Below are 21,224 nucleotides of genomic sequence, written 5' to 3' on the forward strand. Positions count from 1 at the left end.
TCCCTCCCCCTGTGCCAGCGTAATGGCGGGTGGATACAGATGTCTGGAGCACATGATTCACGCTCCAGACGAGGTATTGATTTGGTCTGGGTCCCTGCTCTGATTTATTGTGTCATTTTTGTTTATAAAGGTAGATCGAGAACACGAGTGTTCCGATTTAAGTGTGCAAAATAAAAGCAGCGTGGAGCAACTCTGCCGTCTGTCCTGTGATGAATTGCAGCATCCAGAACCCAACTTTGAAACAGGCTAGAGAATCGTCTTCATCAGACAAGGCAAGACAGGACGTCCATCACAGTGCGACCATCCAACACAGAGACTCAATAACAGGACAAAGCGAGAATGGGGTGAAATGAAGGAATGCTGAAGGGGGAGTTAGACAACCTTCGTTTTAGGCAAAGAAAAAAACTTTCAGACCCATGTGACTAGTGGTTTGAGCCTCACAGCCTTTAGACTTTAAAGTGACTTAATATTCATTGAAAATATGCATTCACATTTAGGTTTTATTGCAAGTTTTGTTTTCAAATCTGGTCTTTTGCATCAGCATGATGCTGAGAAACACTCTAATGCAACTGCTAATGTTGAAAAAGGTTTGTTGTGAAACGAGAGACAAAAACTGAAAAATTTCCTCTGCTGATGTCCATTATGACATCTCAGCAAGAGATCTCATAACGATGCACAATACAGCATAAGCAATGGAGCGTTACGGTGTTTTTACTCCTATATTTATGTACATACTGTGTCTGCAATCTTTAAATCGTTCATTAGTTCACTATTCACTACATAGCAAACACCATCACCATATATTCACTAATGAGTGAAAATGTTTGAATTTGAACACTACTAAACATTATTGGACATTACATCCTGAATAACCCAAAACAATTTTACATCTGATATGAAATTTCCAAAACACCACCTTCAATAAAATGCTGAGATTTCATGCACTTTTTAATGTTTAAAACGACAACAGAAAAATATCTTCCTTTGAAGAGAAAGAAAAGATCTTTTCAATGCTTGGTCAAACACTTAATATCACAAAAGTAGTACTTAATTATAAAAAAAAAAAAAAAAATAGTCTCAGAGCATATTCGAAAACAAAATGTGCATGCAAAATTACGTAAATTCAGACTAATTTAAAAGAAAACAAGGGAAATGCTGAGAAATTCACTGCAAGGATCAATGTTTTTAGGAGTGGAAGGGCTGAAGCACATGAACAAGTATCAACTAAAAGGACCAAGTAAAAGGAAAAGCAATTTCACATCCAGGAAGGACGGATGTGTCACAAGCGAAAGGATTTACAGAGTGGGAATTTTATTTTTATTTTTGTTTGTTTTTAACACTTTTCTTGCCAAACAAATCTAAATACATTTTTGGACAAATCAGTTTTGCCGAAATTGACACTTCAAACTAAGTTTTTTCCCACTCTGAAAGAAAACAAAACGTCAGAACCATTAAAAGAGCTGCTGAGGGCGAAAGAGAGAGAGAGAAAGCAAATACAGAACTACACACGTGTTTATTGAGCATGCTACAGATAAAAGCAGAAAACAGGAAAGAGTAAAAGAAATCAAAACACACAACAGAGTCAAATCTTCCCGCTTTTGTTAGAAAAATTATTTTAATTGTGTCACATCTAGATCTATGCCGAATCATACATTCCTGCATGGTTATAAAAAAAATTTTAAAAATAAAATAAAACTAAATATACACAATCCTTGTGTCCCTCTAATAAATCGCAGTGTAGATTGCCAATCAATATTATTTATTTTTTCAGCTCTTCTCATAAGCCTGTCCACAAGTCTCTTTTCTTCTAAAACGTGAACTAAAATGCTCAATCCTGGAGTAAATTAAGACTTTAGGCACATAAACTTTGGTCCCTTCTACTGTAGTCATCTTTCAAAAAAAAAAAAAAATTTAAACAAAGAAGTGATTTCCAATCCATGCAACAACTAGGAATAAAGATGCACCAGCTGGTACATGCAGAGAAAAGTTTGTTGTAACTTCTCACTTAGGATAAAGACAATGCACATAGATGAAAGAAAAGCTAGGTAAAAATGGTGTAAAATGAGGCAATAAAAAGGTTTCATTCTCGTTACCTTTCAAACATAAAGTTTTTGTGGGATTGGTGGGTTAAGAATGGGCCTTACTTCTAAGTGTTAATCACTAGAGAATCACAGTTTTATTTACAATTCTTAAATCAAAATGTCACAGACATTAAGAACTGAACAAACTGAAAATAAAATGGAAAACGTCTGAATGGCTTAAACACAAAAGGGTATTTTTTGTTTGTTTGTTTTAACAAAATTTAATCTCACCCTCAGATGACTGGCTGGGTTTGAGAATATGTAGTATGAAAAGATTTCTGCAAGTTTTGTAAGGCACATTCTTTTCTGTTTATTATAAGAGGTTCAGACTTTACACCACAGCACCTTTCCGCCACTAAAGAGGTTATGTGTCAGAGTGCTGACAAGAGGAAACGGGGTAAAAAATTTCCTTGAAAACAGTCACAATATTTCCATCTTTCAACAACTTCTTGTGGAATGAAACTTGGGAAAATTCTCAAAAATGTGGTCCACAGTGTATTTAAACAGTCAACAGGTAATGCAAGAAAAGCTGTTGGGATCAAGACCTCTCAAATTGCTTCAGATGGTTGATTTGGAAAAGGAGACCTTCAGGTGGTGGTTATTACCCATGTTGTAATTGTGGAGGTCGATGAGGCATTGGATGGCTTCCTCGATGGCTGTCATCTGAATTAGGGCCATTTTATGATCTCTGCAGAGAAAAAAGCCCGGCAAAAAACGGTCACATGAATTAAAGAAAAGCATAATTTGATGAAAATTTGAATGGGGGACAGACTTACTGAAAAAACTTGAAAGCTTTCACAGTGCCACCGGAGTTGGAGAACAGGACTTTGAGGTCTTCTTCAGTTATGTCTTGCCTTCAAAACATGACAGAAAAACGACTTAGCTCCCTGTTAGACTGACACAAAGATTGACAAGTGCCAAATAGAGTTTTTTTTTTTACTCACGGGATGTTTGACAGATGCAGTGTGGCAGAAGGAGGGAAAATGTTCTGGAAGTTCTTGGAACCTGGTTTTTTGAAACGATGTAGTGGTGAGTTTGTGAAGTCTTTCGTGAGACCCTGGTCGTCTAAACCATCCCTCGGTAACTGGACGGTGTGGTGCTTCGACATCGTAACGCGAATGATCTTTGAATACATCTTCTGTCCGTTTAGATGGCTCATCGCTGAGGCACATCCAAAACAAACAAAGAGAAATTAAGTGGTGAGAAACGAGGTCTCTTATGCTTATGAAGGCTACTTAAACTTTTATCAAAAACAAAGTAAAAACTGTAATACTGTGAAATATTATATGAACGCATTGTAAAATGTAATTTATTCTTGTGATGGCAAAGCTGAATTTTCAGCAGCCATTACTCATTCACAAATCATTCTAATATGCTGATGTGGTGCACAAGAAAGATTTCTTATTATTATTAATCTTCAAAACAGTTTATTTCAAAGGAGATCATGATACTTTGATGAAAAAAATATTTGGAATAGAAATCTTTTGTAACATTATAAACTTCTGTACTGTTGTTTTTTATATATTTCATGCATTCTTGTTTAATAAAAGTATTATTATTATTATTTTTTAAATCATCTAACCCCAAAGTGTATTTTACAACTGACAATAACGGCTGTGCTGTTAGGGATGTTTCAGTTTGCAGTCTTACCAAGATGAGCCTGGTTCATATCGGCCATCTGTATCAGTGCGCTGTCTTTCTTATTAAAAAGAATCTTCACACGCTGCACGTCCCCATAAACCCCTGCGAACAGAGCAGCCAGCAGCCGGAGAGGAAACGAGAGAGGGAGGAAAGAGTAAGGAGTGAGACTCCAAGAGTGGAAAGATAGACTCACAGAACGTTCATCGAAATGGAGAAAACCAATCACAACCCTGACAAGAAGACTCGGATATATACACCCTCAAATTCAAAATGAATTAAGAACTAAGGAGGAACATAAATACTGTGCAAACTGAACCAAAGATCACATGCATTGAAAAATTGAATAGTTCAAAATGAAAAGCAAAAGACTTTTACTCTAAAAGCCAATTAATGGTAATGGTTTAAAGTCAACATGCAATGGCATTCGCAATCCATTTTATTTCCGTAATTATATTTACTTCCAAGAACATTCAACAGGAAAAATATATAGGGCTGGATTCCGATTTTATCCATTTGGAATTGATTAATAAAAAGTGGATGTTCTAAGATAGAGCAGAGCCTGAGTGTGAGTTTGCAGTTGATTAAAGGGCTACACCATAACCAGCACCCACTTTTAAGGCGAAAAATTAATGTAAAGTTCACGGCTAATGAGAAATTTAAGTGCCATTAAGGTTTTTTTTTTTTTTTCCTTTTTTTTACATTAACTAGCACTAAGTGTCTGCATTAATTAATTGTAACATTTTAGAAAAGTAGCCTCAACAATTACTAAACAACTAGTACATTTTTGGTCACCAAAAAGAAGTCATTCGATCAAACCAACAACTGGTTTTAAATGAATATTTAAACAAATAGTTATCTTTTTCCACTTAAATGGCTTGTTAATATCAAATTACAGATCAAAACACGAAAAACAAAAAAAATTAGTTGGATTAATTTAAATGTTTATTGCCAATAAAACCAGTTCAATTCTGTGTAGCAAAAATATTTTTTATTTGGATATGGGTTCTCAGACTTGCAAAATCCATCAATAATCTGTACTGGGCATAAAAGAAAATTATTGGCCAAAATTTATAGGAACATTTAATAATGAATTCAATTATGTAGATTTTCATTTCATGCTGACTTTAAACAAAAGAAATAAAGCACATGAATAATAAGAATAACAGAAACAAAATAAAAGTAGAGCTAACAAGAACATACCGAAGAGGGTAAACAGACTGTGGGGCGTAACCATCTTTAGAAGGAGAGAGGAGCAAGCGGACAGAGAGAAGAGTCAAGGAAGAGCGAAGATGGACAGATCATCCATAACGAGGGTGGTTTCCCGCAGAATGGTGAAGTGGTCATGGATCATGGTTCAGGGCGGTTAATTGGGTTGTCCGAAGTTTTGTTCAAGCAAAAAAATTTAATAAAAATGAACAACGAGGTGTGGTCAAGGTGTGGCAAAAAGAAGGGATAAAAAAAGAAAAAAGAAAAACAGGATATGAGTGGAAAAAGAAAAAGAGAGACAGAGAAAGACAGGATGAAAGAGAAACAAAATCAAAATGGAGAAAAGAGGGAAGCAAATGCAGTATATAAATGAGGGGGGGACAAAAAATATAATAATACAGGTCAGTACACAGGAAATGCAGGAGTTTGGTCAGAGAATGGCTGCTTTATGCATTTCTACATTGTGTAAGCAAACAATTGTGCCAAATGTAGTTACCCAGTACCAGGGTAAGGATACATTCATACTACAAAATAAAGAGGAGCATTGGATAATGATAATAATGATCTGAGCAACAGCAGAGTTATGATGTTTTTAAGAGGCATGCAGGAGATTGAAGACCAGGAAAAGCTGAAAGCATCAGTTTCAAGCATTTGATTCACAGAGTTTTAGCCGGTTCTTTGTGATTGCCATGCTTGTGTAGACATGAAACCACCTTTTAAAGTTATGGTGTGGACAGACAAAGTCATAATTGACCCCACATCAATACGTGAGGATTAACTGTTAAATAACACTGGAAATTTGTTGATTTTATTAGATGAGCAAAGGGGTAGTGCCACGTCCATGGATCATTAGCTTTCAAAGAGTAAGAAAGAATTATTAGCTCTAGGGAAGTTACAAGGAACTATAATACAAGGGATTCCGATAATACAATCAATGAGAGTTTGTCGTTATTATAATAAACAAGTGGGTTTAAGAAAGACATGAGACAGTGAACCTCACAAAGAAATGTCTGGGTCATATTTCACCTCAAAATAAAAATGTGAAATTAGATTTGAAATAAAAGTAAATTAAGCATATAATAAGGATATCTAATAGTTGGCTTTGGACCCATCAATTATCTTTACAATTTGTACTAAATGAATTAAATAGATTTCCAACAAATACCATGATGGAAACGTAAAATTATATTTAAACTACATACAATAAAATACACGAGTAATAAAATAAATGTAAAAAATTAAATAAAAAAATATGTAATAGTTGGGCGCTTTAAAAATAAAAAATAAAACTACTTTATTTTTTTAAAAAGTCTATTTGAAATAGTTTTAAAACTTTTCATCCTTTAATTGAAAACATAAGCTTTATATTTTGAGGTGGAAATATGATCAGAGTATTTAATTTAAAGTTTTTTTTGTGCAACAAGGGTGTGAGTGACAATGCAAAATGGAGCTACAGCACTCTGCAAATACAAATAGCACAAAATCTTATAAAGGAAGTGGCATTTATCTAAAAATATAACATGGCATGACATGACAAACAGAAATATGTAAATGTGAAAGAGAAGGTGAGATGCATTAGTACACTGACCTCTTCATTTAGATTGCTAACGAGCAGCACTCCACTGGTTCCCGAGTGCCCAGACAGAGCAACTCTTCCAGCTGCAGCAGCGGCGGCAGCAGCCGCGCTCAACGGGCTCAGAGCACCTGGAATCACACAGGGAGATCTAAACAGGCATTCTAGTCCAGAAGTCACATTAAAAATTATATTACATACATGAGCATACATAAACAGAACTGCTAAATTTGTAGGGTGATGCTGTATATTTAATAGGTAGTCATTCAGCCAATTTTATCTGTAGAGTTAAATAAAGTGGCCTAGTCATCATCTCAAGTCTGTTTTAGATGTGACAGCCAATAAAAGCGTAAATACACACAGGTAAAACATATTAGTCCTTCATCCTGATGTGAGAGGGACCAGGTTAAGACCATGTGGGGTTTTAAAACCTAATCATTTTAAGCCTAATATCAATAAAATATCTGCCTGATTACGTGGCAGGGGAAATGTCAAATTGCATTTTAAATTAAGAGGCCTTGTGAGTAGATCTCTGAGAAAAGGTCAGTCAAGGCATTTAGAGACACGGGCCTTCGTGACATTTTACAGTACTTAAGAGCACATTCCAATTATATTCAGTCTTTTATAAACACAGCTTTCTATTTTCATTTTCACACCATTCAGATAGACGGAGTAAAATCAATGACACTGATTAAAATACTGTCCCCATTCAAGGGTGCTCAGAATCAATCACGTTATGAACAAATGATGGTTTTGGCTGACAAACAATGGCCATTTTGTCTCTTGAGCCCCTTTCACACTGCACCTTGGACCCTGAAAATCGCCTTCTGTGTGAACGCAAACACGTCCTGTGATTGATTCTGGGATTGATCCCGGGTCGGGAACCTAGTTGACATTGCCGGGTTCAGTCCCGGAACGAGCACTGTGTGAACAAAAGCCGAAACTAATGCCGTAAAGGGTGTCGTAGTGATGACGCATGTTATCGCGCAACTCTTTTACCAGCTGTTTTGAAGGCAGATCAACGTTCGCAACGAAAAAATATGTGCAAACTGTAATGAAGCAGAGATCAGTTAGTTCCTCGCTTTCAGCACTTAAGCTGAGATTATTCGACAGTTTAAGTGAAAGTTAACGTGCCTAGCGTTTTCGACTCGTACATTACACGTCACATCCTGATGTCACGTGACCTTTACGGGTTGTGTGTGAACGCAGGCACATATTCCGGGTACGGTAATCACTGGCAGTGTGAAAGTGCAAAATCAAGCGACCCGGGAACAATTGCCGGACATTATAATTAATAATTGGACATTATACGTGTATTTTCTGGAATCACAGTGTAAAAGTGGCTCTTGAGTACTCAACAGATAAAAAGATGAATGTCTTTGGTTGTTGCATCACATTTTGCTGACTCATGCAATGAGCATCACATTTTTAAGACATTGTGTGAAGCTAGAAAAGATGCTCTAATAAAATAATTTTCAAGACATCTTGTTTTTAATATGGCTCTGGACTAGAGGTCACTGCTAAGAGTGTTCACCCAAATGTAATTTAGTTTCCTTTTTGTGTTCCACAGAGTCATACAGGTTTGCAATGAGGTTGCATTAGGGCATGTGATTGAAGACAACAAACATTTAATGATAACACACCAAATAGATAATAAAAAAAAGAGGCAAGTACCTGGGATCTTACCGAGCAGGGAACCAGAATCTTTACCCAGGGCAGCAACCACAGAGGGATCCAGAGCAGGCGGCTGCCCATCTCCAGCAGGAAGCTCTGGCCTAGTGTAGTCCCTGCTCTTATCATTATTGTATTTTACATTCAGGTTGACAAGTTTTGAGTAGTCTATGCGAAGGGTACAACAGGCGTTGTATATGTTCTGACCATCTAGAGCCTAGAACAAAAGAGAAAAAGATAGAAAAAAGAACAAGACGAGAGAGACAGAAAGAATGTGTCGTCTTCGTAGGTCTTTTCACATGAACTCCCGCTGAGAGCAAACCCACCACTTTAGCTTGCTGTGCACAGGTTGGATCGTTGTACTGCAACAGGGCCTGAAACTGATTGTTCTTGGTGAATGTGATGATTTTCATGACGGTGCCAAACTTTGAGAAGATCTATTGACAGAGAAAGCAGAGCATTGAGGGGAGCTATCAACAGAGGGGAAAAGACATTACAAAAAAAAAAAAAAACAATTAACACACAGATTCAACAGCACCTCCATTTGTCACCAATATAAACGGTCAATAAGAGGTTGATCCAAACTGTGGCATCCCCTACCTGCTGCAGCACATCCAGGGTGACGGGGTAAAACATGTTATCAATGATTATCCTCAGCACTGGACTGGAGGGCGTACCACCACCATTGCTAGAGTTGGCCCCTGATGCGAGAGTCCCACCTGACTGGAGATCAGTTACAAGCACTATGTTAAACATATATAATAGGAAAGATGCGCAAATCATGCACAAAATATGATCGTGTTTTTTCACAGCTTGTCAGTGAACAACAGCTCTGTGTTGTAAATACTGCTCCATGTGAAAGCACGCACATGATGGGAGATTTACCGCTGATTACAGAACCGGATTTACTGACAAGATGCGCATTAAATATCGCATTCGATTTATCGTGCAGCCTTAACCATTACTGAAGACTGAAGTAATGACAAACTCAGCTTTGCAATCACAGGAATAAACTGCATTTTAAAATATATTAAAATAGAACATTTGTAATAATATTTCATATAATTACTGTTGTTACTGCATTTCTTATTAAATAAAATGTGGTCTTGGTAAGCATAACATTCTTTGAAAAACATTTTAAAAATCTTACAGATTGTAAAGTTTTGAACAGAAGTGTAAATTTAAAAGGGCATGCAACGGTTTCCATGCACTCTATAAATTTTTTTTTTTTTAAGTGTATTGATTGTTCTGCCCAAAGCAAAATCTCACTGGTCCAAAATCTGGTCAGCATAGTTGGATTTTAAGTTCTGATTGGCTGTCCCTTGAAGTAATTTTCTGAAAAAGTCAGGTAATTTGTTACCTGGTTTGAATTGTCGGTCTTGAGTTCTTTGTGATTGGAGTACTGTATGTAGACCGGCACACTACGGACGTGTGGCGTCACAGCTGAGTAATAATTGACCATTGTCATGGCAGCTTCCTCTGTGCTGAGCTCCAGAAATGCCTTAAACAAAAATGAGTTCAGTGATGGGGTAAGGAACTCTGTGAACTCAAAACTGTTAGTTTAACTAGAAATAGCAAAAAAAAACAGACACTCACTAACTCTGACAAAAGTGAAACTGAAAACATTTCAGCTTGCCCACGCACCTGGTTTTTGCCTTTCAGTGTGAGGATATTGGTGACCTTTCCAAACGGAAGCCCCAGGGCAATGATCTCTGTTTCAGAGACATCGTTGGGTAACTTTCTAATATGAAGAACACGGGATGGTGGGGCATAGCCGACTCTGTCTTCAACTCGAAGTTTTTTGCTGTCACTGCCATTGGATGTCATATCTGCCAAAAGTGGACAGAAAGAGGACATTTTATATACAGGAAACAGAGACATTTCTAGAGGAAAATTATTAAATCTTAAGGACAAAAGATGCTGATTTAATTACTCCGCTAGGACTGAAAGTGTGTCTAAACTGTACTTTAAGTTTCTCTTCTATTACATTTCACACTACATTTTCCAATCAAGACCCTTAATATCTCAAAAGCTTCTCTTAATCGGTTAAGTCTTTCCTCTAATGAATGGGATATTGAAATCTATTGTTGGAAAAGCTGTAATAAGATGCAGAGCACACATAATCGCAATTCTGGTCACATGCTTTTAAGCGTGGGTGCCCACCTACAGGAGAGCGTAAGGTTATTCCCAGATAGGATCTTCTCAGATCAGATATCACACTAAAACATCTGTTATAATTTGATTATTTTAATGCTCTTCACGGTCGAGAAAACTAAAGATTTTTGAAGGGGGGGGGGTCAGGAACACTTACCGCTGACACTGCTCAGCCCAGAATTGGGGCTGTTATATATGCTGCCGGACAGCAGCTCATCTGATCCTCTCTGCAGAGTCACACAAAGAGAAAAATAAAATCCCACCCTCCAATAAAGACGTTCTCCTTTCACAGTCCCCTCAACCAAACAATGAAATACAGTTCTCTGTGGACAGCTTAAGGAATCATAGCACATAAAACACACGTCCACACGCTTCTGCCTTTCCGCCTTATTTTTCTAGATTGTTGCTTTAATCTTGTTGAGTCTAAGATGTCAGATGCTGTCATCTCATCCTGAGCTGCCCATGTTCCCGAAGGGCCCCGGCGCGATCAGGCCGCCGCTTGAAGTGCAGCTAAAAGTGACGGATGGGATGGCAGGCAAATGGCGAACCGGCGCAAACCAAACTTCCTAATAGGATCATCTCAGGTTTGTGCCTTCCAAAAATTCCGCCGAATTGTTCTTTATGGATGCTGCTTTTATGGCGCCAATAAACCCGCCGCCACTGCTGCCTTTGGGCATCGACACTACAAACAATCAAGGGAATGGAGAAGTTTCACATCGAAACGACCGAAAGCAGAAGAATGCATTAAGAGATGGCAAGGTCTTAACAGACAAGCCTCAGCATCAAAACTGATTAGAACGGAAGAAGAAAAAAAGAAAAAAGAAAAGCAGGACTTTAAAGCAATAAGATCAAATGCTTCTTTTTCCACCTGCTTTCCCAGAAAGACCAGCTAACATTGTTTTCCGGGGAGGAAAATTCTGTTGTTGGCAAACAAACCGAGTTAAAAGGCCTGTGTTCAGAAGGCATCTCTGGAAAAGAACAAGTTCTTCTCTAACTATCTTGGACATAAACTGCCCCCATTCAATTACTACCAGCCTAATTTTATGAAAAGCGGAGATGGAGACCTGTAACAGGCCTGTATCTAATATATAAGGGACAATTCTACATTTCCGCACAACACTTTTCTTTCAACGACAAAGAATCAGCCACATAATATCCAATGATGCACTTAAATGGCTTGGCAATTCTTTGTCCATTCAAAAACAAATTACGTTTGCATCACCCTAGGCTTCTTTGTCTTTTTTCGTGTGGCTTTGACGCCACACAATACGCAAATATGTTTTAAAAAAGAGGGGAAAATAAATGCTAAACCCTATGAAGACAAATGATGTTCCTGACAGCAATACTAAAAAAAGCATATATTGTATTTTTGAATGAGGTGACAGTAAAATTGGTCAAGACATATTCTATCCAATATCTTATAAATCTGACAGGACAGCAACAATTAAAGGAAAAACTGGATAAATCATAAGACTAAAATATAAACAATGTCTGACTCCAGCTAACATCATCCCTCTGACTTTCAGTGAACCAGATTCATAAAGGTCAGTATTAATGTACCACCAAAACATGTTTGCAAAGGAATGGTGAATATTGCTTGTAGATCCTATTCTGGCTGTAAATGGCAGCTATGCAAATTTGCCAAAGTTTGGATGAACCAAGAATAAGAAAATGCAAGATAGCAGTGTAGTTCTGAGATAACCACAATTACAGTTCTTTTTTAATTCCAATCAGACATTGCAATTGAAATTTTAAGCAAGGCCATTTTAAGCAAATACGGCAAGAAATACACATGAAGTGTGAAAGCTAAACATGCACTTGCATTTATCATACATAATGTCATATTTTGGAAACATTTGCAAGGTTAATGACTCATAGGTTTAATCAGGCTGGCTTAAAATGGCATGTTAATGTGACAAATTTAGGGTGAAAATACTACTGCATTATATTCCAATATTAAAAAATAATCACCATCATCAATATTATATTGCCATAATGAAATATTAATGGTGGCTGGGTTCCATACAACATGAAGGGGAAAAAACTATATTTAGAATATTTGCAAAATTTAATACTTAAAGTATTACTATTAAGATAAAAATATTAGTAATTATATTCTAATTCACACACAAACACTTAAACATTTCAAGTTCAAGTGGATATACTGCTTCTACAGGTGCATCTGCATGAAGCTTAATAGCAAACCTGACACTTTAAAGAGTAATTATTTGTATATCAATTAATCACATGGCAAATTTGTAATCGAGAGAGACCTATCTCAGAGTAATATATATTTTTTTTTAAATACCCTTGTTTACCATGTAACAGCAGTAGAGGAAACTACTAACCACACTGCTCTGGTATCTATGGGGTCAAATTTCTGTTCTGGTTTCCACTTGTTTACACCATGTCAACAGACAGCCATCTATTAAAAAACTGCAAAATCCTCCATTAGATTACTTTAGTAACCACCTATCCATCCATCCATCATACAGACTACATACTGCACAAAGGATACTGAAAACAGTGTTTACCTTTACACCAACTGCGACATCACCAATGCTGTTGAAAACACACAATGTGAGATTTGATCAGACGGATACTAAACACCAGGAACGCACATGCAGAAAAGAAAAAAAGGGAGGTCTAGAAATCCTTTAATCTGAATCTTTTCAAATCCCCTCCAATATTCGATGACACAAATTAAGATGATGAACATTTCAGTATTGCATCACTTTATCCCACTTTTCCAGCAGGCCAGAAATGCAGCTATAATTGCCGTCTAGGCAGGCTGCTCACTAGGCTTTAGGACTATAATGTTCATAAAGGATATTTTGATATCTAGAATAATTAATTTGGAGGCTAAAATAATGTGTGCAGGTCACTAGGTTATGAACCTTAGATTCTCAAAAATGAATAACAGTTAGGCAGATCACTAGGTTATGGCATAATGATGTCCAAAAATGCAATGTAATAAGGTTAGCCAGTTTACTATGTTTGGGGACTAAGTTGGAGTATGCTGTCTAGGTAACAACCAGTTCACTGGGTTTTGACACACAGCCCTAGAGTACAGGCTGGGGTTAGTTGGTTGACCAGAACTTGTGTTAACTATCAACATTTAGACGTTCAACAATCAGCTTTAAATGCAACACATTTTATAACCAATGAGAGGGGTTTTGTTTTATAAATTTTCTGATGGTATAAATGCTATCGTGAGGCTAACAAAAGATATAATTACAACCTAGATGTGGTCGACTTGGGAATTAAATCAAATTCTAGCACATTTATATAACTAAAACTAGATAAAAGACTCGCTTAATTAAACTAACGTTACTGTTTAATTTTGCGTGCACAACGTGAGCAAACAAACAGCTAAGTTAGTGAGGCTAACTTGCTAACGCATGCTTGCTGGTTTTTGGACTCATTTTTGCTGTTTACTAATTTGAGTTCTTGCCCATTTATATCTTGGAATTTCATACAATACAACCATTACAATAAGAGTATGAAACAACAGTTGGTCAAGTGTTACCGCGCTAGCGTGTTAGCAGCGTTAGCATACCAGTAACGTTATGTGTGAATAAACTCTTCTAATTCACGTTCAAATTATTGTTTTATATACATATAAATAAAGAGAGCTTTTAATGCTCACCCGTCCATTTCTGGCGATCTGTGTAAAAAAAATAAACCCGCTGAAGAGTTAGTGTGTGTGTGTGTGTGTTATTCCTCTTCACTGGCTTTAGCAGAGACACACAAATACACACACACGCACACCACTGACAAAATGGAGCCGGAAACTGAGTCTGAGACACGAGGAAACACGTATACACACACCTACTGTAAATACACAATACATATGAGATACACACCTACTGTAAACTTAAACCCCATTTACGCCTGTAATATATAAAATAATACAGGTAATAGGCTATATTAAGAAAACACACACACACACACCAACTTTAAATAGATACTATTTTATTATAAGCAGTAAAAAATAATAAATGTAACCAATCCTTGAAGAAAGTTTTATTGCTCAGAGCTTGATCTTTCAAATTTCACGACACTCGATGAAGATCTCAGCATTAGCCTTTTACTATATACAGAGAGTTCCTCCTAAAATCCTTCTGAGAAATAAAAAGCACACAAAGGTGAAAAAAGTTTCATTATTTTGTCATATTCGGTGACAATTTAGTTTGATTTCATACCGAAACAATTTGTGAAACTGTTAAGATCTCGTTTAAAACTCTAGAAGAGACGTGAGATAATAAGTTCCTCACTGAAAATACACCTCTGAATCTTGAGACTTATGTATATATTTAATTACATTTGCTGTTGAGGGGAAAATAACAGATTTTATATACAGTATATATGAAGAGTTCAGATGCAAAAGCCTCTAAGTGCCATCTGAAATTTTCACCTAAAATTAGGATTTTCATCAGGCTCCTAAATTTATGTTCAGTTATTTCACTTTAATAGCCTGGAAAAGGACCTGCACATTGCCATTAAAGTAAAATGACTCAACCTAAGCAGCTCGATAAAAATCCAAATTTTAGATGAAAATTTCAGATGGCATTTAGAGGCTTTTGCATCTGAACTCAACTCTTCATATATATATAGAGAGAGAGAGAGAGAGAGTGAGAGAGAGAGAGAGAGAGAGTGACAGCAATATAACAGAGGACAAACTGGATTATAAACTAAAATAATGTATTAAATAGGCTGCATATAACACGTGAGACAGTTTTGTAATCCACCTTCTTGTAAAACCTTTGCGTTTGAGTTATCATTGTTGTTGTCATTAAACGATATTAGGAACCAAAATTTAGTTAATCACTTAGCATAATTAAAGTGATTATGCATTATGCTATTAACATTTAACAAGTCAGTCAAAACTGCTGTAACAGGCGGTTAGATATCATTGACTGTGACAGACTTACATAATGTATGTTGGCTCGGTGCTTGATGCCCCAGGTGAAATTAAAGTCTAACAGCTTATCTTAAAGAACCTGGGATTTAATTAAAAATGACATTTCCCCAAACACTTGGGTCTAGTTTTGCTTCTGAGGCTGCCATGTTGGAATTAGATTCCAGGATCCCTCTGAGCAAAGGGGAAATAAGAAAACTGTCAGCTGATCACCAAATCTCAAACGTTTATCATTTGGTTTGTGGCACACAACAGCCAGACGGTTCTTGACACCAAGTCCCAGCTGCCATAAAACAAGTAACATTCCTTTTAGCAGAATCAAGCATATGAGAAATGATTCCCAACACACTGATAGGTGTCTTCAAGATAAAAAAAGTTTGGTAAAAATTAATGTATAAGTAAGAGTATATGCATGGTAATTTTAGTTGCTGCAACCATTTTACATTTTTATTTTTAATAGCCAAGCACTGGACAAATAAATTTTAAATACAAATATTCTATATATTTACTAACAAAAAGTGCATGCATTATAATTAAAATGATTATAGAAAATGCAAAATTGAAAATTATTTTAGATATTGAACAATTTTAGATATGTCACACTTTACAGAGTTATTATTGTTAACTAAAACTAAAATTATTGAAACAGTTTTGTTAATTGAAATAAAGCTGGAATAAGTTCAAGTCTAAACATTAGATGAAAAAAAAGTCAAATATTGTGTTGTTAACTAAAATAAGTTTAATTACAATTAATAACTGGAAATTAAACAAAAATAATGATAATAAGAATGAAACAAAAATAAATTCAACCTAAATGGTAATATTTAATGACAAAATTGCATAACAAAATTAAACTGAAATAAAATGTAACTAATATTAAAACAAAAACAAAAACTGATGCAAAATATTAATAAAAATATAAAATTATATAAATAATACAAAAATAACACTGCACTATACACAATAAAAAAATTTTACAATTTATTTTACAGTGTGCCTGAGGCATAACAGAGATTTTCCAATGCAAATGTCCCACTGTTTTTTTTTTTAGGCATTATGTCATTTTTCTGATATCATCATGGGACTGATGTAGTCTGGAGTGATGTCACTGCAATTTGACCCCAGTGTTGTGAAATGTGCTGTGGTCACTCTGAACCGACAGCCTTGGGTCGAGATTATATGATACCTGTCTTATATCCAGTTCATCCTTTTATAGTAACTGATGAGATCTTACCAAGATGTGCAAATTTAACTAATTACATCGTAAGATGATAAAATCATAGCGATTCACTGAAGAATTATAATGTATATTTTGTACAAACAGGTTGAGGGTGTACTGAACTCATATGACAACCTTTAGAAAATAATAGGTGACAGGTTCATAGATTCATAGATTTAATAGACTAATAGACCCTTTCAGCCATTCTCCACATTTCTACTGACTCAGACCATTCTACGTTAATGGCAGCATGATGCCTCCCATTTTCTTTAATTACCAAAAGCAGCACTACTTCTGCAATATTAAAACGTTGCATTGATTTTCATTTTTCTACATACGTGTTCTTGCATCTAACCTGCTTCCAGCACGCAGGCCTGTCATCTCGGTCCAGTTGTGTCAAATCAATGTCTTAATGCCTACATAACCCACTAAAGTTCCAATTTAGCACTGTATTGAAAATCTTGCAGCCGTTTTTTGGAAAGGCCAAACACATCCCCATGGCTCTGTTTATATGTTTGATCATATTGTGTTTCTCAGTGCATTCTGATGAAAATGGTCTGGAGTGCATTATGAACCAGGCACAAAATAGAATGCCGTGCATTGACCACCATTACATAGTATGGGTATTTTCGACCAGAATCTGACTGAGTTTTTTTTTCCTGAGAGTGTATGTGTTACCAGTGCCTGATATGGACCATTTCTAAAAGGTCAGATGAATGACCCCCCAAAAAGACAGAATCAGATTAGAGCACTTCTGATTTGCTGTGTGAACACAGACATGAAAATATGTGTGACAAAAGACAACATGTTTTGATCAAAGACTTTCAGAAGCATTTAATTATTGACTGTTAAGTCAGTTTGGTCAGAAAGACCTGGCAGCCTTGCTGTTTGCTGAATTTAATCACAACAGTTTTCAAGCTGTGTGGGAGATGCGCAGCACGGCTAACATGGGCTATTAGGCAACATGCAAGTTGATACCCACATAAACAGAAAGTATAGCGACCTAGCTGACGGTCCAAATTATAATCCAAAACTATGCACGCTTTTATCATAACGTTGAGTGTGGCTGTGTAATATTGATGATATGACCTTACTTAAATATCTTCTTGTTTAAGCCAAGATGTTGCTTTGTAATAAAAGCAGCCAACAGCATGTTTTCACATAAATTGAGGAAATGGAAATATTGAATACAGGAAAATAAACAGCATTAATGAGTCAACACAACATATTTCTGAACTATTCCATTATTTAAACAGTGACACGAGCTTATCAGAGCGAATTTAGCATCTGCTGAAGAGTAATAAACAGCCAGGCGTGATCACAAGGTCATATGTGATCAAATATTCATGTGCAAGTGTTGCAAATGAGACTATTGTGTTGGTTTGAAGGAAAAGCTTACAGTTTTCACCTCACTGATGAATTCATCTGTGTGGAAACAACAACACATTTCAACACTAAGAGTTTTAATTAAAGCGATAGTTCAACCAAAAATGAAAATTCTGTAATTAATTAATCACCCTTTCAACTCCGTAAGACCTTCGTTCATCTTTTATAACAATGTCCTTACTTCCTTTCTGGGCCTTGCGTTGCTCTCTGTGCAGGATCAGAAATGCTTTGGATTTCATCAGAAATATCTTAATTTGTTTGGGTTTGGAACAACATGAGGATGGGTAATTAATGACAGAATTTTCATTTTTGGGTGAACTATCCCTTTAAGAAATGGATACGTTTATGTATTGTTATTATTTGAGGAAAAAATTATGTTGCCAGAACGAGCACCAAGAAACAATATGTCAGATTTAAGGTCTAAATTGGACACAAATCAAAGTGAAAATAAGACTTATGTGAATACTGTTATGTTGCTAATCAGTTGTTGAGTGGTATAAGGGGGCAGGACATTCTCATTCTAAAAAGCATCTGATTGGACAGAAATCTGTGTAGTGCAGGAGTCATCAATATTTTCTTATCTATTTTCTTATCTATTTTCCCACAAGATAAAGGCTGTAATTAATATATATATATATATATTTTAGCATACAATCAGAATTGACTGAGCAGTTTTGACTAATGCTGTAAACGTGAATTTTGTCAGCTTTTAGTAAAACGAAAGCATAAAGATAGTCTCAAAGCTAACAAACACAGACTAAAAGCTACAAAACTTTAATTTTGTTTGCATGCGGTCTTTAAAGTGGTGTACTGTTGCAAATCGTGTGTGTCTTTCCCTTTTTTTATTACCCGTGAAGCTCAGACAAGGGATTGTTGGAATGGTGGTGGGAAATAGAATTGGGTACATTTTTCTAAATTTGATCCAATTTCCATGATTCTCAAGTCTCCCTTTTAGATGCTCATTCAGTCCATGCAGAGCCCAGACCTGGACACTTCTTCTGTAATAAAATCATGTTTTCTCCCAACGTGGCCTACATAATATTGGCACAGCTGTTGCTCTAGGACGCCTTATGATTATGAAATGGGATGAAATGGAGAACAGCAAGCTATCTTGTGTCTCTTGCGGTCCATCACCTTCATGGCGGACACGCTGAGACCAGCACCAGCCACTAAATCCGGCCCGGTGCTTCCTGGTGTTATTGTTCTCAACCATTACCTTACCCTCCATGTTGCCTTTTATTGTCTTCATAAGCCATTTGCCTGTGGTGAAAAGCCCAGTGAGTAGAACAGCATGTGCGAATTTCACAGCTGATGAGTCTTGCGATGAGACGAACAAGTTGCCAGTGTCAGCTCACTCCTGGCCTTTTGAGGAGTAAACACTGAGCAGAGGGTTGATGAGCTTCTAGAGAGGTTAAAGGGTTAATAAACAGATCCATTCAGTAGTCCTGTGTGGTTCAAAGCAGCTTTTGGTGGTTAGCAGTTAGCTTCTGCTGGAAGATGCTGTAACTACACCGTTCTGCAAGAAACATAGAAAAGATTTTAGTATATTATTAAACCTTCTGTTGTGTTCAGGTTAGTTTGACCCATGTTCAGTTTTCTATCTGCTTGAAACACTGGTTTTGGAAAGGCTGTACAACTTTTGTGTTTGAGTTACAATTGACCACCTCATTAGTTTTTTAGGTTTGCCAAAAATTAACTATTTGAAAAACAACAAAGAACCAGTTGAAAAAAACAACAACTATGAAATACAAGAGAACTTGATATTCACTGACATTTTTAAAACTATAAGTGAAATATTTTTGAAAACCATGAAAAACTGCATTTAATTCTGCCATACAACATAACATGAAAGTTAATTGATTTGTATATATATATATATATATATATATATATATATATATATGGTCACATGGTGCACCATGGATTTAAATTTGAATGACAAGAAGAGGAATTTACAGAACAGTCACATTTTTTTCAACAAAATGTATTAGCTGGTGAAGTACTAAAAATCTAAAAGAGAACATAAGAATGTTAAGGCTCAAAATCTATTTGAAACTGAAAACTCCATGATATTCATGATAAATTCATTTAAGTTTCACAGTCAGAAAAAAAAAAATATGTCAAGGCATTTGTTTGGTTATTAAATGTATGAATCTATTTATTACTATACTGTTGCACCTACAAGTGAGAAACCCATTTTATCCCCACAAAGGTTTGAGAACCAGACATAACAAAAAGCCAGAAATACAAATAGCAGTACTTACACATAACTACAAAAAAATGTTAACCATGACAATATAAAAAAAATTGGGTTTTAAATTTTGTGTCTGTGAATCTAATTTTCAATATTGAACATAAAAATATGTGTTCAATTGATCACTAACACCCTAGAAATATTAAATTTTTCACACATTTTTTTTTTTGTCTCTGACAAGCTATAAGAGCGATCTTCTGTTTATACATGAATCTTTGTTTTTCACAGTATCTATTTTTGGCAAATTGCATGGAAACCAATGTGGGCCAATTTGACCCACAACACAGAAGTTGTACCCAGTTCTTTAACAAAACAGGAGGGTTAAAGTAAATGTTTTACCAGGCCTTATTTGGTTTTGGAATGCTCTTAAAAGTGTGAAATAGACTTCACATACTGTTCTTCCAGCGCTGCATGTGCCAGTCGAGCAATTGCCATGTAGATGAATGGAAACAGATGGGAAACACAGTAGCAGCTTGTCACATGTGAAGCAGATATGTCTTCGATGGGAAATGAATGTATCCAAAGCACGTAGGAGCGAAGTTCAGCAGAGAGATAGAAAGCCCAGTGAGTGGATCCAAACAATGGAGTCGATAGATGAGGCCAGTGACCCATCAAGACCTCACTAAACTCAGCAATCATAGATGAACCAGGGCTACAAAAGCACTCATCACTGCGATCCAGAACCTCACAACACTAATTTCTGTCCACCAGGATCCACCATTTTTATCAGGATTTAAAAATGGGAACTTCATCTTTCAATTCATGAGTTGGAATTTGAATTGAATTGGTCACATGAAGCAAGGGATTGAGTTTCATGTCAGGAAGAGAGATTTACAAAAAAGTCACACTTTTTTTTTTCAACTAAAATATAAATAAATTTTATTAATTTGCAATAATTTATTCCTTGACATTTAGATTAAAACTGATTATTGATATTTTTCTGAACTGTGAGTCCAATAAAAAACAACAACAAAAAAACATGAAAAACATTTAATTTTGCCATACAGTACAACATGAAAGTTAATTGATTCATTTATAAAAGGAATACATATTTGTACGTATTACGTATTATTGTATTATATATTATATTCGTATTATATATATATATATATATATAT

The 21,224-nt window shown here is 35.9% G+C and overlaps 1 protein-coding gene across 2 annotated transcripts; it reads right to left on the minus strand.

Annotated features, from left to right (window-relative positions):
- Positions 1 to 1,494: 1,494 nt before the first annotated feature.
- ptbp2a (polypyrimidine tract binding protein 2a) lies at positions 1,495 to 14,128 on the minus strand. Of its 2 annotated transcripts, none has more exons than XM_059524961.1 (14): positions 13,976 to 14,128; positions 12,861 to 12,888; positions 10,484 to 10,553; positions 9,817 to 10,001; positions 9,533 to 9,673; positions 8,773 to 8,895; positions 8,499 to 8,609; positions 8,188 to 8,389; positions 6,517 to 6,632; positions 4,923 to 4,956; positions 3,732 to 3,824; positions 3,026 to 3,242; positions 2,858 to 2,935; positions 1,495 to 2,769 (listed from the first exon to the last, which is right to left on the minus strand). In XM_059524961.1, exons 1-14 carry the CDS (start codon positions 13,981 to 13,983, stop codon positions 2,640 to 2,642), a joined length of 1,536 nt encoding a protein of 511 aa, XP_059380944.1. In that variant the 5' UTR covers positions 13,984 to 14,128; the 3' UTR covers positions 1,495 to 2,639. The 2 variants fall into 2 exon arrangements, with proteins under 2 accessions (XP_059380944.1, XP_059380943.1); XM_059524960.1 differs by having other exon boundaries at positions 8,176 to 8,389; positions 13,976 to 14,126.
- Positions 14,129 to 21,224: the final 7,096 nt, after the last annotated feature.

Source organism: Carassius carassius, chromosome 35 (genome assembly GCF_963082965.1).
Source record: "Carassius carassius chromosome 35, fCarCar2.1, whole genome shotgun sequence".
Lineage (NCBI taxonomy): Eukaryota > Metazoa > Chordata > Actinopteri > Cypriniformes > Cyprinidae > Carassius > Carassius carassius.

Excerpts from the sequence above, each read along its gene's own strand:
- ptbp2a (XM_059524960.1), bottom strand. Across the intron at positions 10,554-12,860 it reads ATGTCGCAGTTGGTGTAAAG|AGAGGATCAGATGAGCTGCT; the intron begins GTAAACACTGTT and ends GTGACTCTGCAG. Across the intron at positions 8,896-9,532 it reads AGACCGACAATTCAAACCAG|TCAGGTGGGACTCTCGCATC; the intron begins GTAACAAATTAC and ends ACTGATCTCCAG.